Source organism: Plectrocnemia conspersa, unplaced genomic scaffold (genome assembly GCF_051122295.1).
Source record: "Plectrocnemia conspersa isolate PC_06_02 unplaced genomic scaffold, ASM5112229v1 ptg000009l, whole genome shotgun sequence".
In the NCBI taxonomy this organism is placed as follows: domain Eukaryota; kingdom Metazoa; phylum Arthropoda; class Insecta; order Trichoptera; family Polycentropodidae; genus Plectrocnemia; species Plectrocnemia conspersa.
The window spans coordinates 3285274-3311171 of NW_028277173.1; the positions used below are offsets into that span (position 1 = coordinate 3285274).

Sequence of the window (25898 nt, forward strand, 5' to 3'; positions counted from 1 at the left end):
AATTTTAATGGCACAGAACCATCACACTGTATGACGAACATAATTCGCTATTCATATAACAACTTTTAAATGTCAACGTATTTTCAATTATTAAAATTAAAAAAGCCACATATACATACATAAAATACTTTTTTCACAATATCGATAGATTGTATATTAAATATAATACAATATATAAACAAATTTATAATAAATTAATGTACAAAAATAACATCAACTCTAACGTAAATTTATCCGTCACCAAAATGGTCTCTCAAATTTACATCATAAATTAGTAACAATAAAATTTATTAAGTATGCAATGTAAAAAATGTGTTTTACACAGTATAAAGGCACTTGTAAATATACACAATATAATTAGATATAATACTCTACGAAAGTTACACATAAATAATAATTTGGAATCAAATTTAATACTAGACTCGTAGCACCAAAATCATTTCAACTCATATTTTAAGTATACACGCGTACTATTAAGTATAACTCCAAACAATCAAACAACATAACTTTACTAATACTGGCGAAAAAAAATGCACAAAATAATAAAAAAATAAAATAAAGCATCTATTAATTTAACATTAAACGTTATCACAGTCATGTACGTCAATTGGTGCAAAGGACGCGGTCGGATTATGCGCAGACCGAGTTCGGGTGATAAGTAATTATGTTACGTGCGTGCGAAAACGGAGAGGCTCCGCCGGAGTTGGGCGTCAGCTGCAACGGCCGAGGCTTTCCTCCCAGCATGCAGCAAGTAGTCTCACCGACTTCGACTTCCACGGTCAAATCGTTTCCTTTCATACTGTTGATAATAAATAAAAAAATTAAGACAAACGAAATCGTTGATAATAAATTTTAAATAAAAAAATCACTTACGCGTAATAACGATTAGCTAAAATACCGATCAATTCGCTGACCATATCTTGACCGGGAGCCGGTGGAATCAAAGCAATCACAAAGTCGTTTTTGGTCGAAGGAATGCTCATGACAATCAGCTGAACGTTACTACTCATCACTCTCACAATACCGAGCTGTAAAATAAAATTAATAATGTATCTGATACATATATTAGTATGGATCATCGATGGACAAACCTCGGATATCAATATGGGTTTTTTCATTGGTTTAAAAGTGCGGGGATCCAGTTTTAAGATGGACGTTTCAGTGACGAGTAAACAACGCTCTGATACTTTGTTGAATCGGTTCACTTTATAACATCGGCACGAGAAGAACGTCTTTCCGGTGGTTCTTAAAGCGGTGGCTCCTTTTGTGTAGGTAGTTATAGCTGGATTGTAGGACGGTTGGCCGAGATAATCGCCGAGCCAGGGACGAGACGCTCCCCAGTTGGAGCGCCTTCCTCGGAGTACGCTTGCTGCTGATACCTTCATTCTGAATCAGACATTAAACATTTCGTTAGCTTATTAATAAATTAAATAATTAGAAATTAAAATATACTGAAACATTATCTAAATAAATAAATATTTCGACACGATTATTATCACTTACTTTAATTGTGGCCATTGATCTCTCGGGAAGGGTTTTAGCACAAGATAGCAGCGCCACCGTCTATATGCAGCCTGCAGTAATTGAACAGGTACGTGACGAGGAGCTGGTGGCCAATTATTCAGCGGCATATTGTTACGGCGATAAGATATGACGCGTTTTCTTAACTCGTCAATGTACGCCCTACTCTTGTATCTCCTAAAAATAAAAACAAATTTATAAATATTTTTTAAGAGCAAATATCATAGCACAACACAATATTTTTACCTATAAGCTAACAAAATGACTAATGCCGCCTTTAATTTCTTGTATCGCCTGCGTGCTAGGGTTCCGCGCCATAGTTTTTGAAGTAAAATCACAATGCCCGGAATGAGAGCCGTTCTAGCTTCTTCAAGCGAGTGAAGGGTACGTGCGCTCCTTATGAAAAGTTTAGTGTTGCCGAATTGTACGTCAGAGATGTTGCAGTCGTTCAAGAGAATGATAACGCCTTCTTTATCGTTTCCTTGACGATAGTTTGGCCACGTGAACTGCGACAACATTTTGTAACGTTTCAGGAAGCGGTCGTAACGTTGACGGTTTGCAAAACCGGCGCGACGTACTCGTACATTTTCCACCAACCCTAAGTATGCGACTTGATGTTGCACCTAAAAAAATAATTTAATTAGAAGATTCGATACGTGTTTGCGATTTTTATAATAATCTTAAGACTCACTAATTGTCTGTCCCAATTGTGAGGACTTTGATGAGGGTTTGGCTTTACGCAACGGACGTAGAAAGGCTCCTTGGTTTGCAATCCTTGAACCAAAGACGACATCGAGGCTCTGAAAAGTGAAGCCGCTGACGGTGGTCGTTTTGAAGTCTGAAATTATAAAAAAATAATCATATACTTGATAATAGTCTATGGTGCAAGGCTGTTTTAGAGACAATCACGTTAGTGTTTAGCTCCATTTCTGATCCATCCCTTCATGAAAGCTTAACTTTTGAGGATGCCTAACGTTGGATAGAATAGTTCAAATAATGCTTATTCGATGCGAGGGCATTAATAATTTTTATGAAGAAAAATGTCTTAAATAACCCTTTGAGTAGTGAGTTAATTTTACATATTTTTTGTAATTATTCATTTATTATTATTTTATATTGCATTAATAGTAAATTATAAAAGAAATCAGCGATTCCCAACGTTTTATTGTATTGATTTATTTTACTACTTTTTTGTATTAGTATGTTTTAATAATTTATTTTAACACTTTCCTATTATTAAATACCGTTAATTTATTTTACATATTTTTTATATATTATTCGGCTTTTGTGGATTTTTTTTATATCAATTTAGAGGTTCTCAATATTTTTTATAAAAATATTATAGACTTTAATTTATTGGTATTATTTTCTATGTAAATCATTTTTAATTACATTAAATTTGAAAAAATATAATGTTTCATATTTATTATTTCTTCAGTTATATATATACATCTGGGGTACCTCAAAACAGTGAAAGATCAACCACAGTACATGTACGGAGATACCGCTTAAGTGCGGCTATTGTGCAACTTTTGGGGTTGCACATTTCTAAATTTCATTGTTGAATTCATAGCAGAAATTTAGTTCAGAAATGAATGCTTTTCTTATGGTCAATTATATGTCACAACCATTTAAAACACTCAAGTAAGAAAGCTAATTAATAATAAATAATACCAACCTCTTTGATATGAGTTGCTCCTTCAGGCCACATATCCTTGAGGCTATGATTAGTAGAGGAATACAGCAGTCTTTTCAAATCTTGCCATAAAGCGTCTTTATTCTTATCCATAAAACCGATAATACTGTATGTAACATCTCCCGCGTAGTGCCTGTTATATTAAAAATACATTTAATATCTCTCTCGTCAATTTGTAAGATAATATAAATAAACATACGTAATGCGGAAGTCCTCTCTGTGTTGTAGAGCCTTATCTGTCGGTAACAGTTGGCGAGATGTGTAATGTGGATGCTGAGCTAATCTAGAGTCTAGTGCATTTAATAGAACTTCATCAGATATCTGTTAAAAATAAAATATTTACATAAGATTGATAACGATATTTTTCTAACATTCAAGGATCAGTATAAGCTCACCTGTTTCGGATTGAGGCAAGCTTCGTCCATGATCGAAATGATCCCTTTATGCGGAGCATCGACGAGCTCGCAAATCACTCTATTGTTGAAATACTGAATCGGCGTCCATTTGATGCCCTCGCGTTGATACTCCTCCTGTTCCTGTCGAAGCACGAGCTCGATGAATAGTTGCTGCAGCTTCTCGTTGCAATAATTGATGCAGAATTGTTCAAAGCTGTTCTTTTCGAATATCTCAAAGCCGTATATGTCCAAAACGCCGATGAGCAAGTTCTTGGACGACGTCTTCGGCACTTCGATAGCCGAATTGATCATCTTCACGATCCAAGTGAACATTCTGTCGTACACGGCTTTTATGAGAGCGTCGCGGGTGCACTCGGCGTCTAAACAATTATGCTCCTTGTTGACTAAATCGCCACCGGCTGATAAGACTCTGCCCATCATGGTTGCTTCCAAGGAAGCTTTAGTGACGCCGAGCACTCGGCAGCATAGATCCACCGGACCGGTGATCTTCATATCTTTGCCGTCGCCAGAAAAAGCAAGCTCTCCCTGAAATACACATTGTTAAAAAACTGATAATAATATAAATTATATTAATTAAATAAATCGACTGACCAAAAGAACAACGCCTGCCACTATGGACCAGATTTCTTGTAGTTGATTCGCTGAGAATCCGAGAGCCGTGAATGAGTTATTGGTGGTGTTGAAAGATTTAGAATCGACCGAAGTCGGCTTGTTAGGACCGACTACTTTATAGTGATTGTTACGCAGCAATCCCCAGCTTCTGATTTGTGTATCCGATGCGCCGCCTAACAACTGATAGAAAGAATGGAAATTTCTTTCGCCGGCCTGTTGACTCACAACTCTAGACTTCTCCAAAAGATAATTGCTGATATGACCGCCAATAGGATCGCCTTTATAATCGAAATGTATATCCATATATTTTCCGAATCGAGACGAGTTATCGTTCCTGTTCGTTTTAGCATTTCCGAACGTTTCCAATATCGCATTCGATTGAATAAGTACATTTTTAACCCTGAAACGAACTCGTTTAATTAAACCAAAACATTACATCAATCAAATAATATATAAAACGCAACAATCAATACCTTTCTATATAATCTCTGTGAATTTGAGTTGTGTTTGCTGCAATGTACTTCATTATGAATTTGGAAGCCTCCGTTTTACCAGCGCCTGATTCACCACTGATAAGTATACACGTGTCTTTGAACTAAAATCGCAAATTATATATAAATATTTAAGCATACTTTTTAAATACAGTTAAAGAGATTAAAAGCTCACCTGTTGTCTAAGTACTCTTTGGCATGCGTCGGCGACTGCGAATACATGAGGCTGAACTTCGTATAGCTCCCGGCCTCGGTACTGAGCCATCGTGTTCGGTCCATAAATGTCTAATGTTTTGTACGGATTTACTGAAACCAGCACCTCTCCAATGTACGTGTATATTATATTGTTTTGAAATCTATAAAGAAAAAGCAAAATTAAATCAGTGAAATGGGCAAACTTATTTTTCATAGGTCATAAATTGTGAAAGTAAAATCAGTTGAAATTGTATGCTTGATTTAATTTTAAAATAGATGTGCTAGTATTGTTTTATCGGTACATCGCTTTAGCGATGCTAACAGTGCTTATCTTATCAATTCCGTCACAATCAATACTCAAACTATAATTCAAATTACAAGTAATTTTGCGCTTTTATAAGAAACACCTAGATATGAGTGAATTTTATAGGTTAATGTTTGTTGGTCATATGCATCTCACAGGTTTAAAAATATGCCAGTCTTTTTTTATATAAATGGGAGGAATTTTTGGAAAATGTTCACATTTTTTATTGTAAGTAAGGGAGAAATTTTTCACGATCTTTGATTAAGGACTCAATTTTATCCCTACGGTTTTTGTTTACGAGCGAGTAGTAAGTGTAAAACCCACATTATATTTACAATGTAATTTATACCAACGCAGTGGTCTCCAATATAATTTTAGGGCCGCAAAACAAATCTACCAACTAGAGTTTTAACGCCAGTGACTCACCCGTGTGTCACTTGTTGATAATTTTTTTTTAAATTAATTAAATATTTACAAATTGTTATTTCTTAATTCGTAAAGATTATTGTACTAGCATCATTTATCAGTAAACCAAGTATTTTATATTTATTTTAAGAAAGAAATACTAATTAGTCGCTGTCGTTTAAAGGGTTAAAATATAAGTTATTTTCAACTATTCTAATATCAAATTAAGAATCGAAAAATACAAATTTTTACGTTAAAAATACAAGGTATTTATTTATTTTAATTTTATTTTTTTAAATAATAGAGCATTAAAATGTTGCAAACTTTTTAAAATCAAAACTTAAAATTGATCTTAAATAAATAAAAAGTTCAGTACCACCACCCACTAATAAAATACACAGCTGCATAATTTTAACCCTGAAATATGAGTAATTTCTGGAATTTCGGCAATTACAGTGTTTTTGTTTTTTTATTATTTTTTATGCGACTGCATTTATGTCGGCTTTTAGTTGTTATAATTAGAATGAGGATAAGAAGATAAATATGGCAAAATAAAAAATCACAATTAGCTATAGGTACTCTAGCCAAAAATCTGCAGGGGAGGGGGATGAGTATCCCTACAAATAACAACATATTTTAGAGTAACAATATAGTTAAAAAACGGGCAAAACGGTATTCGAATATTCAGATTTAAGTCTCTAGTTCCAACTTAGGAACTTTAAAAAGTGCATCCAGAGCTTATGAACTGTTAACCCTTTAAGTACTATTTAAATTTATACACATTTGTTAATTTGTTAGTATAAACATGGGAGTGAGTTAATTTTACGTATTTTTCTATAATTATTTTATATTGCATTTATAGTAAATTATAGGGAAAAATCAGTGATTCTCAACGTTTCATTGTTTTGTTTTGAATTACTATTTTTTGTATTAGTATGTTTTAATATATTTCTATTATTAAATTATTTTACATATTTATTATATATTATTCGGCTTTTGTGATTTTTTTTTATATCAATACAGAGGTTTAAAATATTTAAAAAAAAATTAATATGATATATTATTTTTTGTTATTTCATACTCTTTTATTTATTAGTATAATTTTCTATCACAATCATTTACATTAAATCAAAATAATATTATATTTTGTTAATTACAAAAATATTAAATTTCGTTAATTTATTTTACATATTTTTTATATATTATTGGGCTTTTGTGGATTTTTTTGTATCAATTCAGAGGCTGTCAATATTTTTTTTGGTGTTTATTATCATTATTTTTTGGTATTATTTTCCATAAAAATCATTTACATATTATATAAATATGTTTTTTATTTATATGTAAATTTAAAACTAGGTTGATTATCTCAAAACAGTGAAAGATCAACCGCCGTAAATGTACGGCGATACTGCTTGAAGGGTTAATATCAGCAATTGTTACTTAACTGACCATTTATAATTAAATAATATTTAAATAATACGAAAAAAACATTCCTCACTTTGCCCATTTTTATTTTATTGTGTATCTCAATATTTTTAATACTTCATGTAATATAGGCAATTTCTCTAAAATTTTCTATACATTTCAAAGGGTTAAAAAGTACTGCTGAAATCTATATTTAAGATGGTTTTCTAAATCGTGGATTTTTAAAGACGGTATTGGGGTAAATGCGAGTTATAAGAGATATCAATTAGCTTTTTTTTCACCACTGGATGAAGAATAAGAATGCCGAAAATTTTCGCTGTTGGGACCGCCCATAATCGTTACGGCAAAATTAGTCGTGAATGACTCATAAAAATAATTTATATATATTTTTTGTCGGCGTATCATTCATTAACCGGTATACATTAACAGTTTCAAAAGCAAATGCACTAAAATATACATTTCATAAAACGACGACGTTGCGAAATTTTACAAATTGTACGATCAATTTTAAAACTGTTGTGGTTTAATAATAATTTATATTAAAAAAACGCTCTTAAACGTAGTTTAAATAAACTAAAAATAAGTCGCAAAAGATAGATATAAAATAAACGCATCTAAAACTCAATGTTTTTAGTTACGAATACAATATAACTTTAATAGTTTTTTGATTGTGGACGATAAATATGTTGTAGCGTTTAGTCAATAACATATATTAATAAAACATGTGTTTCGTTTGTGATGTTCTACATAACTACATAATCTAGTTCATATACCACATACACGAAAACGTGCTTAAGAAATGTTTTAGAATAAGCAGAGGATACAATTTTGAAGCTCTTTTCAAAATAGTAATTACAGAAAATTCATAGTAGCTACCAAAAAAAATCAAGGGCGGATTTCAAGACTTTTTTCGAGTTACACCACTGGTGTTTAGCTTACACTGAAAAAAAATAAGACTATATCTACGCGGCTTAGTCCTTGTACGTCCCGATTTATCCGGGTTTGTGATTTTTGTCCTTGTTTATAACGTTATAGTATGTTAATCGTTTTTAACTGGCCCATAATATAGATTGCGATTTTGTTGTTATTAAGTCAGTCATCGCTAGGCAATGCATAGACGAGGTTATCGAGAATTTTTTTGTTTTGGGATCTAATTTTCAATTATTAACTCATTAAATGACAAACTAATATATTTATTGATGCTTAAAATAATAGTTTTGATGGGGCAGTATATAAAGTTGTTTAAGATTCGTCTACAAGGTGTTTTTAAAGATGAACTATGTTTAGTCTGAAGATAGACGTAGAATGATCAGACAAATAAAGTTGGAAGTTAGATCTTAATTGTTCTATCTAGTGGGGGAGGTAGTTCAAATTCGACTAGCATCTATCACGCGCACATGGCACCGAATTCACCTCTTCGCTCATCTGATTCCAGAGCCAATTGAGTGTGGGCGAGCAGACGGGCGAGGTCGTCACTCTCGCTTTGGAGAATCTCGAATTGAAAAAAAACACCATAGCACTTCTTAATAAATAAATATCACGCGTGGTGATTTTTATGAAATTTTTGGGAGATGCGCGCAGAAGAGCTTAGAAAGCATGGCATGTCTGCATAATTTGGATTGTTAAAACTGATGTAACTAAAACGCCAGCGATGACCGCAAGAGAACGCAAGCGCCTGATGACCAAAACCAGTTTGGAGTGTGTGTGTGTATGTGAATGCGGTTGCTATTTTTGCGAGAACTTTAGTCATTTAGAACATTCATAGTACCAAAATCATTCTATGGTACATATGTATATATGATATATATAACCCCCCAATAAACTTCCATGGACATAGATAGACATAGCGACATCAGGGTGTGGAACGTTCCAAATTTAGCTTTTTAAATATGGACACTCGAGTCGAGGTGCATATGAAAAAAAACCAAAGTAAAACCTTTCAAAATAACATCGTGCTCATCCTGAGTCATCCAAATTCGGTCACACGTCGTGGTGATGTTTTTATCTTTACTTCAAGGTGTGTCACGTACGTATGACAAGTACGCGGAAGAAACGTGTATTGTCATTTTTAAAGATTTATTAAATAATCAAGATAAAATGTATAGTCAATAGAATAAGAATATGCTACATTCATAGAGTTCGAAGAAAATGTATTTAAACTTTCAAGTGATTGGGATTCTGAGAAATGAGTATCAATGAAATTTAAATGCTCATTCACGTGCACTATATTTAATTATGATACACAAGCGTCCAAAAAAACATGGCAACAAACATAGCTGATTAACATTTCCGGGCACGCATCACAATAATAGAAGGTTAACAATGCGCTCCATAAAAAATACATACTTCAACCTTTCGGTAGCCTAATTTTTCATATAAATCTGTCAACATTTCCTTTGAATTGTGCCGAAGGGGTGGTGTTAATCGATTTTGATACCCAGAAGTCCTATTGCGAAAGAAGTTCATCAAATGGCAACAGAGTACAATGCAGCAAGCAACCAGAGCGTGACTACCACTGCACAATAGAGGCGAGGGTCCTTTATCTTCCGCACTAAATATAACTTGAAAATTTGAGGTAGATGCTTAATTGGATAGTGGGTGTCTGGATACACTTAAGCTATTCTAGGACAGTGCTACTCAAACATTTTTTCCAGGCAATGTTGATACACCTACTATAATTTCATGAATTTGTAAATAGCAAATTATCCAAAGATCCCTTTATTTTAGACAGAAAAATGCAAACCATTTAATAAAATACTAGGAATCTTAATGAAATAGAAACATTAAAAAAATATAAAATTTTCAGATCATCCCTCAAAGAAAATCTAAAAAAATAGTCGCTAATCTATCCTAAAAATATTTTTTTAAATGTATCAATTTAGTAAAATCATATTGGAATACATTTTCACCGGTAGATATATATTTTTACGAATGAAAACATAATTAATCTGGCTGGTTATTGATAAAATTATATGATTTCAACTTTTCCATATGTTGCAATATATACATTTACATACTAATGTTACAGTGAATGTGTATTTTTCAGTAGAGTTATATTTTCAGTAGTGAAGTCAAAATACATTTCACCGGTAGATATATATTTATACTAGCTAAAATATAATTTAATTGATAGGCGCTAGTGAAATTATATGCTACTCTAAAATATCTATGAATCTCAATTTGACAGTTGCGAAACGTCCATTTTCTGTTCAAACCCAAACCAAACCTAATGAAAGTTGAATTTTCTCCGAGTGGTGGTGGGAGAAACTGGCGCAGGGATGATGTCCATGGACCTCAAAGATCTCGTAGGGGACGTGGCAGCGACAGTATAGTGAAGGATCTCTCTGCTACGATGGTGCTCGTATGAAGGAGTCCCATGACAGTATACTGTTTGTGACTACCCTCTCCTCTCAGGGCTGCAAAGCTTGCTGGCAATATATGTACTCGTTTCTTAGAACAAAGAAATAGGAATACGCCTTTAGAAAGCAACATTTGCTAGATGGCCATTGTCCAAGGTCGTATACTCCAACGGGAATCTTGTGGATCCGGTGATTTATTAAATCCGCAATCGTTTTGCAGCAAATAAATATTCATTCAATGACAGAATATTTACAGTAAGAACAAAACTCGTGTTATTTGTGTGATTTTCTGGTCGTAACGAGGGCTTTTGTGTGTTATCCCATCCATTACGCTATTGATTTATATTGGTCACAGTAAATTAACGTGAGTTTTGAGAATAAAACCCCACAATTGTATTTCATTAATTAAATCAAAAGCTAAATATTTTGTATTGTATTTGTTTCTAAATACATATGTGATAAAAAAATTATGTTTTAAAAAAAAATATTTATTCTATTGGCTAAGATTGATTCAATTTTTTTGATAGATTTGATAATTGTTAAAGATTCTCCTATTATCAACTTTGTATAAAGGAGTTATTTTGGCAATTTTTGGGCAATCGGAGAATATTTCGTTTTTCAGATTAAATAATTTTACTAAAATATTCAGTACCAGGCACAGACTTATTTTTTAATTTGTTTGAATATCTTATGACTTGTTCTGATTTAATTTGGTAAAAATAAATAGATATTTATGCCTGCACTACACTCTTTGGAAGTTGGCCAAGGTTGGCCAAGGACGGAGAATATAGTGGGTTACTTCGGTCGAGTTCGGTTCTGTCCTCTCTAAAATCTCTCGGAAGTTGTCCGAGGTTATCGAGAACGGGAGGTAAAGTGAGGGTAATTCATTGTCGGCAAACGGACCGAAGTCGGAGCTGCTCTTTCGAGCGCGAGCGTTGACATACTTCCCCTTTCGCTCTCTCGCGTGTTAAGTGATGAGAGTGAGAGAGATAATGATATGGTATTTCGCAAACTGAGATAGAACGAGTAACTCGGTTCAATTTCAGTATGCGCGTAGGTGTCTTATGGTCAACACGCATGACGAGCGCTGCATCGTGGTCACGTGGTCAAGTTATATTACCACAAGCTTATCGGGGACTTCAACAGACTCTTACTGACATCTTTGAATATTTTAGGGCACCAAAAGGGATTAATTATATTTTTGATAGTATATTCTTCTAACAGATATCGTTATTATATTTTTTTTTCATATACAATTAAATAACTAAAAAATAATTAGTGGTACTTGATTTTGTTTAAAAAATTGTTTCAAATATCCTTATGTATTTTCCTAGATCGGTTTATATAAATGTCACACCATAACGAATTCTTATTTAGAATCGATGGCGACAAATTCTAGGATAGTCACAGATGTGGTGTTCGTATTCTGAAGTATCATTTTTATGCCTTATGGCATTTTGCAAAAGCCGACAAAGATTTTGCGTAAATTGAATATTTACGACCGAAGTTTTCACTGATATTGTATTGGTGAGTGCCCACACAAACTTTTATAATTATCAGTAGCGTAATTTTAATAATATGACAATTTAAAAATTGCGATTATTTGGCACATTTTTCGATCCCGCGCAAATATGCCAGCTGTACGTGACAGCAGCTGCCGTGCGGACGTCATTCACGGCCGCCGTCCAAACGGCATATGAAATTTGTGGCAGTGTGGCCGCTACTCGGAAGTCGGCGACCTCGGCCGACTTCAGTTGAACTTCAGTTCGGACAACTTCCAGAGAGTGTAGTGCAAGCAGTATACTTGAGCCATATTTATGATAGTGGTTAAACTTTTATTTTTTCTTCTATAAGCAATTTTTGTGATGACGAATGTACATATATGCAATTTTGAGTAGTCATGAGAATTCACTTTGATTTAAAAAAGTACAAGGCGAAGTCGCACTTAAAAATATTTGTTAACTCTTGATCAACAGCCAGGTCACACAGCTTATATTCAGAAAAATTTAAAATATTTTTTATCACCATTTGAGTAGCACTGTTCTAGGATATGATTTGAAAGATGTAGTGAAACTATGGTGTCGTGTTCTCTAGACCGAGATTACCAACACACGAACGAGACCTAAATTTAAACCATTGAGGGGTTCCTCTCCAATAAGACTACGAGAATACGGTTTGGTGACCACACGCGTCAGTTCGTCACATTCTGGTCGCCGTGAAAGTTTTTCTCCAAAAAAATCTGTAATCGGATCTAGAGCATTTATTTTCGGATACGCGTGTGTGTGCAATTTCGCAGATTGAGTTGTAAAAAGCATCACTTTTTAAACGGTGTTTGAAATAATTGGCGTTGAAGAATTGGAACGCGCACTTGCTTATTAGTAAAGCGAGCGTCGGTGTCGTCGCTTATCAACGCCGCGATAAAAACCGTATAATATGCAATTATTTCTTTTTTATAGTACAATTTAACATATAAAGCTATGGCAGGGTAACTAGTAATAAATTTGCATACGATACACGTATGACTTTGTACAAGAACATGCTTCAAGAATGCCATTCATAAGAAAGTCGTGGATTGTTTTTAAAGCTGCTCAACATGTGCTCTAAACTTGAAAGCACAATAATACCAAATCATGTACAACTCTTGCATTCCATTTTAATAAAGCAAATGCTCGCTAATTAGCTACCAGGTGAATCAAAGCTGGCGTGAGTCACATAGGAGAGAGTTCTGTTATCCGAACGCATGATAACCCTGAGGAGTGACGTAATTTGTGACTCAGTCATGGCGTCACTCGGTACGCAGAAGAAAACGACAACACGAATCGCAGATTATCGATTCGCTTTCCGGACTAGTCGGAAAAAGCTGAAAAGGCGGACTGGTTGAGCTTCTGTTGGCCGAAGAGTGAAAACGGAAAGTGAAACCAATCGCCGAGATTACGAGAGCGGTTTGATCATGACTTTGAACTCGCACGGATTCTGGCAAATCAGGTCACAGAAAAAAAAACACTAATTGAAAAGAATCAAAGCGACGAGTTGTAGTTGAAGTTCCACATGGAACCAATTAGTCTTGATTGCGTCTTCTTTGCACATTGATTACACATGTTTAAGCTGAGTACCTTGTACCATCGTATTCCAGCAGAAAATGTGTACATAAATAGCTAATAAAGCTGCTTATATTTAACACACATGGCGATTATACCACGAGAAAACCCTTGAGGAGTAGAATTGCGGTCAAAGTTGGTGTAAGGAAATCTCTGATCTTCGATATGTCGATAACATATGTAACTAAGAATCAAAAGTGCAATAGTAAATGGCAATAAATTCAATGGGACTTTGAGTCAGAATAAAAATCAAATCTCGCCTGGTCATGATTATATTATTCAAGGTTAGAATAAATATAAAATTATTAGAATAAAAATAGCATAGTCAGAATAAAAATATAGGACGATCAGAATTAAAATAATGAATGGTCATAAGTATATTATTTAAAGACGAACGAAGCGGGAATAACGATAGAGCGACAGCCGAGAGCACGCTTGGTTTACTGTGTTGACATCTGACAATGTAGCGAGCGCAACCAAATAAGTTAAATAAACAAACACACTGATAATGATAATAAACTGCTGATATGCGAATGACAGATCGACCAGTTGTACAAATATACAGCGTTACAGCATTAATAACACTATTTCTAGCTGAAAAAAATTATTCTGATCAACTATCAAATAATTTATACCATTTAATATTTATTCTGGCCGCTTATATTCTGATTATTTAATATAAATTCTGACCCAAAAAATCATTTTTGAAGTTCTATATATGTATCGTGTTTGAAATATTACAGTTCCTAGATTCATAAATTAAAAAATATATTAAAAATTTTATTTTAAATTATGAATACTGCTAATTATAGCATCCAAGAATATACTTTTTATAACTTTTTTTTTACAATATTTATAAGATGCTCAACTGCGCATTTTATAAATATTGTAAAACACATCTTACTTCTAGTTTAATTTCTCATATAATAATACAACCACCACTGCGAATACCATGCATACCAAAGAATACCAATCTGCAATTAATTAAAGAGCTGCAGTTTAAAAAGAGGTTGTGAACGAAATGTATGTATGCAATATAGAATACAACAATTTCAAGTAGCTGTTTTTGCTCTCTGTATATCAAGGCCGACCAAATCAAATACTTAACTGACTAAACCAATGCAAGCAAAAAAAAAAAAACTGTTCGTACTCATTTCACCAGTTGTCCAACATAATACATTTAATAATGAAATTAGAAACCATTGCTATTTACCTTTCATCCATATCATTAATCTTATTTTCAAGCACTTTTTTTTTTAAATATATAAGATATTCTCTATAAGCTGAATTTTCAATACCTAATATATACGACCAGCTCGATTTTAATTAATCATCACGATGTAAGACTAGAAAAATTGTTTCTTAATAAAAACGCTCGATTATCAAGCGTTTATATTAAGACATTTTATAACAATATTACATCGAATAAAAGACATATAAACCGAATTTTGGTCAATAGGAGAGCGCAAAAAACAATTATCACTTCTCAGAAGTCAAAAATCCACGTCAAAAGCAATAAAATCGTGGCGTCGCCGTCGCAGTGGGAACGCTCGTTACCGAGCGTTCCCACTGCGACAGCGCCGACACGATTTTATTGCTTTTGACGTGAATTTTTGACTTCTGAGGAGTGATAATTGTTTTTGCGCTCTCCTATTGACTAAAATTCAGTTTGGATGTGCTTCGATCAGCCCTCTTATATTAGAAGTGCATAATAATATCTTAATATTTGTAAACAAACTATGGAGCAATATGTGAGATGCGATGTTTGTCTGTACTATTCTTCCGCTTATTTTCCCTGAGGGATAAGTTGGCTAAGTTTGTATTTTGGACTTGAACTAATGAAAGTTTTAAAACTATAATTAGTTTTAGAATTTGCGTTAGATTAGGTTTGGGTTTGAAAAGAAAATAGACGTTTCGCAACTGTCATATTGAGTTTCATAGACATAGAGCAGCATAAACGCGTAAAATACATACACGTCCAGAAACATACATTAGTATTTAAATACTTTATTATTAATACATTTATCAAACGGTAATTAACTTTAATTCGAATTGCGTTTTTGAGCAAAAAAGTGATATTGAAAATTAAACTATGATATCATCTAAAAAATTTGACCTCCCAGAAGTATTAGTATCGATTTATTACGTGTCTAGAAAATGACTAAGATGACAACATTAGCCTTGTCACATAAGTGTTTAATGTCAATGTATATTATCATGGTTTAACGCAGAATGTTACTAACAATCTCTAAACTGTCTACGATCTAGGAATATAGGAACAAACTTTTTTATTATAAATCAACAATTTCACTTTTAAACACGTGTGTAAATGCTTTCTAACAAATCTAATTAGCATAAATCATTACTAGTTGCATATACTCGATAAATCACGACATTCCTAAAGCCCGAAGTATTTTTTCTAAGCATTCATCTACAATTTGTTTTGGTACATAAGTGATGGTATGGCCGCAGGTGAACAATTTCTAAACAAGTCAGAAATGCGGCCCTGTGTTATCTTTTTTTAACATGAAAAATGCTTCATTAGGAATATGCGGGCGCTTCACTAAAATAAGCACATGCACACACCACTCATTATAACGTATTGAACAATTTAAAACATAGCGTACTCTTTTAAAAAAAAAACATTTACCGGAACGTTATGTTGTAATGGACGCGTCAGCGATTGTCAAAGTGTCAAACAGGTGTCTGAAAATGAATTTGTATAAAAACGCAACCGAGTTTCAGTATGTCGAAAACGTGGTGCGAAGAATGTGTTAATTACGCATGTGAAATATTGACATTCCAGATAATTAAACACTTGTCAGTGACTTACAGAACCGTATGCATAATGCGGACGAATACATTTTGATTAACGCAAGTGGTCCAAATTTGAATACAGCTGCAGACAGAATCTTCATGCAAGTTAAATTTAGGAATATTATTCCTATAAAATAAAGTTTTTTTAAATGTACATATATATTATAAATTAAAAATAATTTACATATACGTCATAAAACACGAATAAATATAATAATCTTAGTATACAACAAAATAAACCGCAATTGAAACTTTGCGGTTAGTGAAGAATTTTAAAAAATATGCTTTTTAAATTACATAGCTAATAAAAGTCTTTGTATAATATAAATATTATTCGCCTCAATTGTATTTCAAAGATTGAAAAAATCTCTACGCGGCATAACATTGTTTAATTAAATTGAAAAAAAATTGTCTTGTAAATTATTTAGAATATTATTAAATATATGCTTTACTTAAAAAATATGTTTTTCTTAGATATGCATAAAAAAATCATTTTCAAATTTAACCCCTTATTGCCGGTCATTTTATGATTACTATCTAAATATAAATAAAATATATTTTCGAATTGTTATTTTTCTCCGAAGCGAATATGTTACATCAGAAATTCGCGCCAAATTAAAAAAAGCTGATTTATTTCGGCAACCATAGAGTTAAAAATCGTTAAAAAATCGTCATTTAATTTTATTTAAATTTAATTAAAAAAAAAATATTCTTTTATTCTTTACCTTAATTTTTTTAATTTAAAAATTTAAAAAAACAAATAATGATATTAATTATTTTTAATTAAAAAACATACATAATTTCATTTGAAAATATAGGAATATTTTAAAAAATGTTTTTTTTTTATATATTATTATAGTTGCTTGTATGTTTTATTCTTTCGCTGACTTGACAGGCCCAATACGTTTCAACAGATATAACACAATAAAACACCAGTGGTGCAAGTTCAGATTTAAAACAAAATTATACATCAGTGACATCTGTTTTATTATTATAAAATATAAATACAGCTTAGTCAATAGATTTAGGTAGGCCCGGTTTTTAATAATATCGCATTTTTATAAACACAGATTTGAGTCTACTGCTAGGACCCGAACCCACAGCCTCTGTATTATCAGTCCAGCGCCTTACGAACCACGGCATTTCAGTTTTTATTTAGAAAAATGCGTCAATAATCTCAAATTTTGCGCTCAAAATTTTGATAGTGCTTTATCATTGCAAAATTATAGGCGTTTTAAGAAATCAATAATTTATGTATTAAATTATAATAGACATATGAAATAAAACATGAATGGAAAAACCAAGCAAGATAGAACAGTGACTAATAAATAAACAAAACTGAGTTCAAATCCCATATACTGTTTTTCAATTTCTATCGTGCCTATAAAATATGTGTCACTAATGACTTTGTTTTAAATCTGGTATTTTACAGTTATGTGTTATACAGTTGTAACGTATTGGGCTCACGCATAACAAGTCACAGCCTAAGAATAAAAATATACAAATTAGCGAATATAAATATACATACAAAATTATGTTTTTATTTATTTCTAAAATATACTTATATGTATATTTAATCAAAAATAATTAAATTTTAAAATAAAAAGAGATTTAAGCTTAGAATGTAAGAACAACCTTTTTTTAATTAAACCTAATTTATTGATTTTTTGACGGCTTTTAACCCGTTGGTTACCGAAATACGATATATTAGCTTTACGGTGATAATTGCTATATTAAAGAAATAATCAATTATCATTAGGTTTTCCTAGATTTTTTAAATTTCACGGATGATTAGGATTATATTGTAAATTCACAAATATACAGACTGATTTCATTCTGGTGTATCACTACTAACTTGTTGGTGTTTATTGTGTTTTTAACCCGCTGTAACGCATTGGGTCAACGCCTGGCATGTATAATAATAAAATTGACTATAAGTAAAAATGAATTAATATCCCAAAATACACATTCATTTTATTATTTGCGATTATTTAACAAAAATATATTTTAATTAAAAGCTATATTATTAGTGAAACATACTGAAAAAAAATAGGAAAAGAAAATATTAGGTTATTAAAAATAATCATATAAATCTTAATTAAAATTACTGAAATAAAATTGAAATATTTAAAAACAAACGAGTTTAATATACATATATAACCCCCTCACCGTTCAAACACAAACATACAAAATCAAATTGTTTTTAATAACAAAGGTGCATTACTAAACAAAACACGAGTGAAATCAGAAATTAGGAACACGATAGTCTGCTGACAATAACTCATGGCTTAATAGATATATCAGATATTTTCCCACAAATAGCGTAAAAGAGATGCACAGGAGGCGCAGCTAAACAGTAACATTATTGGTCCTAAGATTGACCACATCACCACGGACGAGCATCGAAAACATCAAGACCACGATGAACTAGGGACCAGAGGCACTCAATATTTTTACAACTGCAGAACGACGAGGACTTGATTTAACAGTTTTGAATCATTCGACACCGCCATCCGATACTGAAACCTGTGTTTTTATTATATATATCGGTATAATTTGTATATTTTCGCAATAAAACTGTGTATCAAACAGATTTTTCTGGGTCTAACTGATGAATAAGTCACACTACTCGACTTTTACCCCGAGAAACATATTAACAGTTTCATATAAAAGCAAAAAATAAATGAAAAGAACATGGAATTTAATTCTATAATTTTAGTAGCGCTCTGTAAACAGCCACTGCGTTGGTTCCTTCCTTAAGCAAAGGCGTACTTATCGATAAGTAGACCTTCTATACATGATGCGCCCCTGCTAGTACAGCTGCTGAATTTTTATTCAACGTAAGGCATCGTGTTTCGTACATTTTAGAATATTTTTTTTTTAATATTTTGTAACTTAGACATATATTTTGGCACAATTGTGAAAAGTGGTTCGCTACCTATTTTATAGCTAATATTTAATACAATTCAAGTCTTTATCTCAACATATAATTTTATTTCCTTGCTATCTGATATATCTATATCAAAAACCTATATTGCTATTATTAAAAAACAGCAATATTTTTAATTAACAATTTATCTGAATTGACAGCTTATCGTTATCAGTTTCTTCTCAAAATCCTACTTATACACATTGATATTGTTTTTAATTATCTACACAAGCACATTACATAAACGCTTCATTTTCGAGCAATTTATTATATACACAATATACAATTTCCCATTGACAAATATATATTTAGAGGAAAATCTAGTTTTATCTCCCTTTCGAATCAGATTTGATATCGATCTGATACCCATAAACCCAGACAACAATCGAACGTTATGAAACGGATTTTTCGCAATGGAATCGTCCTACTTTCCGGGACTACTATGACTATGACAATAGATTGCCAAATGTCACGCGATTCAGACGGTGGGCGCCGACGCCGGAAAAGTTCGACAAACTCCGTAGACCCGGGTCAATTGTTAATAATGACGATTCCACAACATATCGGCCTTAAGTTCTAACGGACCGATCGTCGAATATTTACCACGGAAGATCTTAAGGCGGTCAGGGGTATTCAACTTTTTTTATAATTTGGGACGTATCGTTAAAAGCAATAGAAGCAAATCGGCTTTTGTGACACTTTGAGCCAATTAAGGCGCGGCCGATGGTAATCTAATATTCGAAAACAAGATAGACCTAGAGTGGTTCAAAATCTAAATATCAGTATTCACGTATAAAATAGTTACACTTAATTATTAATCGGTTCAATCAGTAAACGTCAAAACAGCATTACAAAGATAAATAAGACGATAGATAACACAAATGTCAGCGATAGACTTAGATTTTATCTTTTATATTTGAAACAAATTAATAATTACTTCAAACAATACTTATATACACAACCAAGAGACCATAATGGTTTCGCTTATAAATAGCCACCCGGGAGACTGACGGATGAATAACGCATAATGAGTTTGAAAAAAATTGACATCACTTTTACACCAGTTTTATTGTACAGTAGCATGCAATAAAATCTACAGCACTTATTGGAATCATAAATAATTTAAGATATAATATTCGTAATCCTTAAATTAATTTATCTGAACTTTTTATCACTCACTTAGGGAATGTCTATATTGTTTTTGAGACAATAACTATAGACAATTGACTTCAGCTTTCGTGGTGAAAATATTTATAAAAAATATAATACCATATAAATCGCCTATAATTAAGTTTGAATGAAAATTTCTATTATGTATTCGTCAATTAGGTTATCGACAAGACATTTACATTCGGTCGGTTATAACGAGAGTTTTCAAATATTCACTATTTTCAACTATTATAGATTATATATTCGAATATAAAAAAAATATAAAAATTCAGCTTTAATAATGAATACAGTACATACATATTTACTAGACTATTAATTTTAACTTTGAAATTAAAATATAGCATTAAAACTTTATATAAGTAAAAGTTTTGTTTTAATTATTATTGCCAGCAATATGTATTGCCTTATTGCCAGCAATATGTTGTATACTATTTTCAATATTTCTGTAAATTTGTGTTGCAAATATATTTAAGGAAAAATTTAATTTTGTAACTTTAGCACATTTATTAAATTAGAGCTATAAATGTTTCAAAAGGTTTCATTTTATTTATTACTGCTGCCGAAATGACTCATTCAGATATTGTTCATGTGGACTTGATTGTCAGCAATGTGTTGTCTATCTTTTCTTTTTAATACATGCATCTAACATGCATAAAATGGACCAATCGACACCAAAGCTCGAGTGTTTCGGACTGTGAAATAGTGACGCTTTTTTATGAGAGTAAAATACATTTATACGGTTGCATTACGTACTTTGACAATGACAGACAAAAAATGTTAACAGGGAACTGTGCGAAATCCAGAGAGCCAATTATATGGGAGTGCTTCTTATATTCCGGAGCGGAAGGTGGAACAATGAAGACGATGGATTATAAAACTATCCTGGATTTTTTTTAAGCACATGGACTCAAATTTGGACTGTGTTTCAATGATATTTCTGCACCTTGTTTTTTTGATAATGTAGGAAAAAACTTGAGACTGGCTCTTAAATAGTCGAATATCTTCGGGCAATATGTAATAAAAAAAAATCGATCACGAAAATCGATGAGTAAAAAAAGAACTTATAGAAGAGATCGAAAAAGTTGGTCACGACAAATTGGACCACGAACTAGTTGAACCATTTATTAAATTCGTGCTTTTCCATGTTTTAGCAGTATTGAAGACTTAAAGTAGTGAACAAAATATTAATATTTTATGTTTATAAAATATGTAATGTACGATTTTAACCCTTTAGTGATAAATTAATTTTCATAAAAGTCGCGTAATTAGTCGATTTTACAGTAAAAAATAAATTTAAAGATTAAATTACAATTTTTTATGTTTATATTCATTCTATGCTGCAACTATATTTACCTTCAGGATTAAGTCTTTAATTTAGTTTTTACTGTATAATTGATTTATTACGTGACTTTATATGAAAATTAATTCAGCACTCAAAAATAAAATATTTTTTTATTGAGCGTGAGATAAATACGAACCGTACACGGTGATTCGGATTTATCCACACCTAGCACATAAAAGGTTAAAATAAATTTTCAACAAAATTTTTTTTTTTTTATAATTTTACACTCTACTTTATATTATTATAAAATATATAATGTCGTCTATTCTATGATATTATATCATATTTATGGTATATATCCTATGAATAACATATTCTATGTTTTCCTCATAGTCCAGATAATATTACACATCCTGTAACAGTAACATTAAATCGGTCAAGGCATTTGAATAATAGGTTGATAATTTCTGTAACGTTGCATAAAACACGTTAAATAAATAGCTGAGATTAGATTAGCATTCGCGACTACTTAATGATAATAGAAAGCCTCTTATGTATATTTATATATTTAAAAACTAGATCAGCTGAACAAGTGGTTCATATTACATTTCGGAATTTATAATATACTTAATTGGATTATGTTTAAATAGCTTAATTTTAAACACAAACTTTCACAATATGTAAGTTAAAAAAACACGGTTCTTCAGGGGTAAGGCGAATCATTGATAATCTAATACGATGGAATCGAACTCGATTCCGATTAGATAGATATACCAATTTTCGTATAAGGGCCACTGCTTGTGTTTTTTCTGTGCCAGCTACAAAACGTGTTTCGAAAAAGCCATTAGAAGCATCCATTAACGGTTCCTCTTTTATGTTCCACTGAGAAGCAAAAACGCACTAAGGTCGCGTCTTGAGGAAGAAGAGGACAAGGTGGAGTTGCAAGATTTGCAAAAAGAGAATTAAAACCTTGACCTTCGGTGGTAACGACGACCGCGATTGCATGTCTCAAGGTGAACTTGGAAAGGATGGATTCGCGGGAAAGTTGCTCCATGTTTACGTTAGAAGTAATGCAAAAATCGACAACAATAAGATTGTAGCAATTTAGCATAATTTATATATTTATCAATACATTGCTATATTCGTTATTTTTATTGACTTGTATTTAAAAAAGGGAGTTCGAAAATAGCTGTTCTGAAAGACTTTTTTTTGTACACACACAACAAAAAAAGCTATACAAATGCAAATGTATCTTAACAATTTGGAGATTACGATGAATAGTGCGTTGAACTCTTAAACAATTAACTACTAAAAGTGATTTAAAAACTATTTATTATTTAATTTAAAATGAGTTTTGACCGTACAAAATCGTAACAGAGCAATTAACTTGTATACTATCCGTTAAACAATTTAAAAACTGACATTTTAGCGTTCTGCTAGAAAGGAATGTTAAGGATAATGGACCAGCATTATGTATTTTTTGGGCGTAATTGACGATAAAACGGGATCTATTGTGAATGGCTCAAAAGCGACAGAATATGCCAATGAGACAAAGGATTCTACATAGCATCCTATCCAGGGTATCTATTATATATTCTATTATAGATTACAGTTCCACCACAAAATATCTATGAATCGCCAAGGAGCCAAAGAAGAAGAGGATCGTTGATCTCCTCCCATTTCCCCGATCGTTTATAAGCTAGAACGCTGCCACAGGAAAATAACTTAATAACTAGTAATTTAAATAAAAAAAAACTTTAAAAATTCATAATTGTAATATTCCAACTCAGAATATGGTAGCGATTTTATATACAAAATAAAAGGGGCAGACTGATCATTTTTGCTATTGAAATTATATACAATGACATTACGTCGAATCTATGATATTGCTAATTGTGCAAAATCTGCAAAAATTTGCCTAATTCATGAAAAGTGCAACTGAAATAGTAACGCTTCGGTAGTGTTTTTTATATCATTTTTGACAGTAGCGAAACTTTTATTGAAGGATTCGATTTATTTTGCTCCTATAAAGTGTATGAATAGTAATGGCGTTAAAAATAGTGGTCCGTTATACTTTATTTAGTCGTGAGATTGGCGGATATCTTGAAATTAAATGAAATAAAATAATTAATAACTATTGGATAGGATAGGTGTGAGCGAGCGAGCGTTAGTGAACAGTGAACACCCCACGAATAACTCTCTGCAACGAATCATGGGGTGTTCACTGCTCGCACCTAACCTGTCCAAAATACATGTACGTCATCATATTCAAAATGCTAAACTTTTTTGCCATTCCAAATAAAGATGAATTAATAATTAATTTATTTTTATATAATGAAATGATATTTGGTTTAGATACAAAAGACACCACCCGAGCGCTATTATTTACTTTGCTCAATCCACAAAATAAGCAAAAAATCCTGCGCAATTCACGCATTAGGCAGATAATTTGCCTAATTCATGAATGAAGCAACGTCTCTGCACTTTTTTGCCTATTTCACGTAATAAGCAATTGCACGGATCGGTGTAACCACTATTACCTAATTTGTGATAAGTGCAAAACTGTCGCTTTATTAATGAATTAGGCAACTTTTTGCCTATTTCACGTAATAAGCAATTCGGTGTAACATATACACTACTACAAATTAGTCAATAAAGTGATTTTTGGGGCAATTTTTTAGCTGGAACTGAGGTTCGTATTAATCAATCCGGTATATGTCCTAATAGTATGAGTTCAGAAGTACGGCATAAAGTCACAATTAGTCTAACGCCCTTTTCAGTCCTTGGTCCTCTGACAAATATCGATAATTCGGGGGTGGAACTAGATTTGTTATTATCAATACCTGGGTTTAAATTACATACGTATATAGAGATACTTAACTTAACTTAACTTAACCTCACGAATGAATATCGTAATGAATAATTAAAATAAAATTGAGTCAAATTTTTAAAAAAAATTTAAATTTGTTTAGTATATAAACAATTAGCTATATTAATATAAGTAAACATCTGCCCACAGCATGCTTAGGATTAGGGTATCATTTTTATTGTGCTGTGCTTATTTTGGAAAGTAAATAAATAACTCGATATTTTTACAAATAAAGGAATGTCACACAGTTATACATTTATAATTATGAATCAGAATAAAGACCTAATTAAGATAATTTAAATAAAAGAATAATTAAAAATGTTGTTAAAATGAAAATAAATAATATTTCATTACTGCATGATGTTGAATATAATACTAATTACACAATTAATCGATCGATGAGATCATCGATCAGATCTCTAATTATAAAACAATATAATTACAGCAATGATGATTCACTGCTTATCAAGTTGCTTATCGATTGGGTAATCAAATTTAGAGTTATACAATTGCACTAGTAAAATTTGAAGTTACCACACATGAAACAAGTGTCTGTAATTAAGCGTTACAATCGTTTCAATGTAAACAACTCACCTGCGCCTATATAACAATAACAATAGATTGGAACTATTTAAAAAATCAATATTGATAACGCTCACCGAGCACCGGGCGGAAAGCTGATTAGGTCAGGGCTTATAAATATAGCTTATGAGTCAAATAATACAGTCTTATCAATAGTGGACATTGCTGGACGACCACATCCTTATGATTTAACGCAAGCAAAGCATAAGAATGTGTCATTTTATACATCGAGTATGAAAGAGTAACTGTAAAAAATATTGCATTGTGTCGTATGCATAGGTGGAAACACTTTGACGGTGAGTAACTTGATAAGTTTGTGCCTTGAATGTTAAGTACCTATGAAACTTCATCAGTTTCTCATTGGAATGTTCGTATTGTGCATTGTGCATTGTGCACTTTTAGGGTGTTGCGTGTGTGTAATATGTGAGAGTTAAAAGATTATACGTTTTCAAATAATTGTTGTTTTTTTCTTAAACACATTAGCCCGGTAACTCATTATTTTGAGCATGTTATATTTTTTGTTACCTGAGTTGAAGGTTGTCCACGAAGAGGTCGGGCGTTAGATCGTCCAGCAGTACGAAGTCAGGTACGCCCACTTCTGGAGCTGTCGCCATCCTGAAGGAAACAAAACTAGACCGGCGATAAAAAGACACAACCGAAAGCAACGAACTTCGCCGGCAAACTGACACAGCCGCGTACTAGTCGCTCGCTATTTTTGAATTTCACT

At 32.2% G+C, this 25898-nt stretch overlaps 1 protein-coding gene across 1 annotated transcript; it reads right to left on the reverse strand.

The window, feature by feature from the left end:
- Nucleotides 1-596: 596 nt before the first annotated feature.
- On the reverse strand, nucleotides 597-25866 carry Myo31DF (Unconventional myosin ID). The gene is made up of 13 exons (XM_088192081.1): nucleotides 25697-25866; nucleotides 4912-5092; nucleotides 4719-4840; nucleotides 4225-4645; nucleotides 3613-4158; nucleotides 3417-3538; nucleotides 3200-3350; nucleotides 2213-2359; nucleotides 1768-2144; nucleotides 1504-1698; nucleotides 1092-1386; nucleotides 874-1028; nucleotides 597-799 (listed from the first exon to the last, which is right to left on the reverse strand). The coding sequence occupies exons 1-13, from the start codon at nucleotides 25783-25785 to the stop codon at nucleotides 631-633; spliced, it is 2970 nt and encodes a 989-aa protein (XP_088048207.1). The 5' UTR covers nucleotides 25786-25866; the 3' UTR covers nucleotides 597-630.
- Nucleotides 25867-25898: the final 32 nt, after the last annotated feature.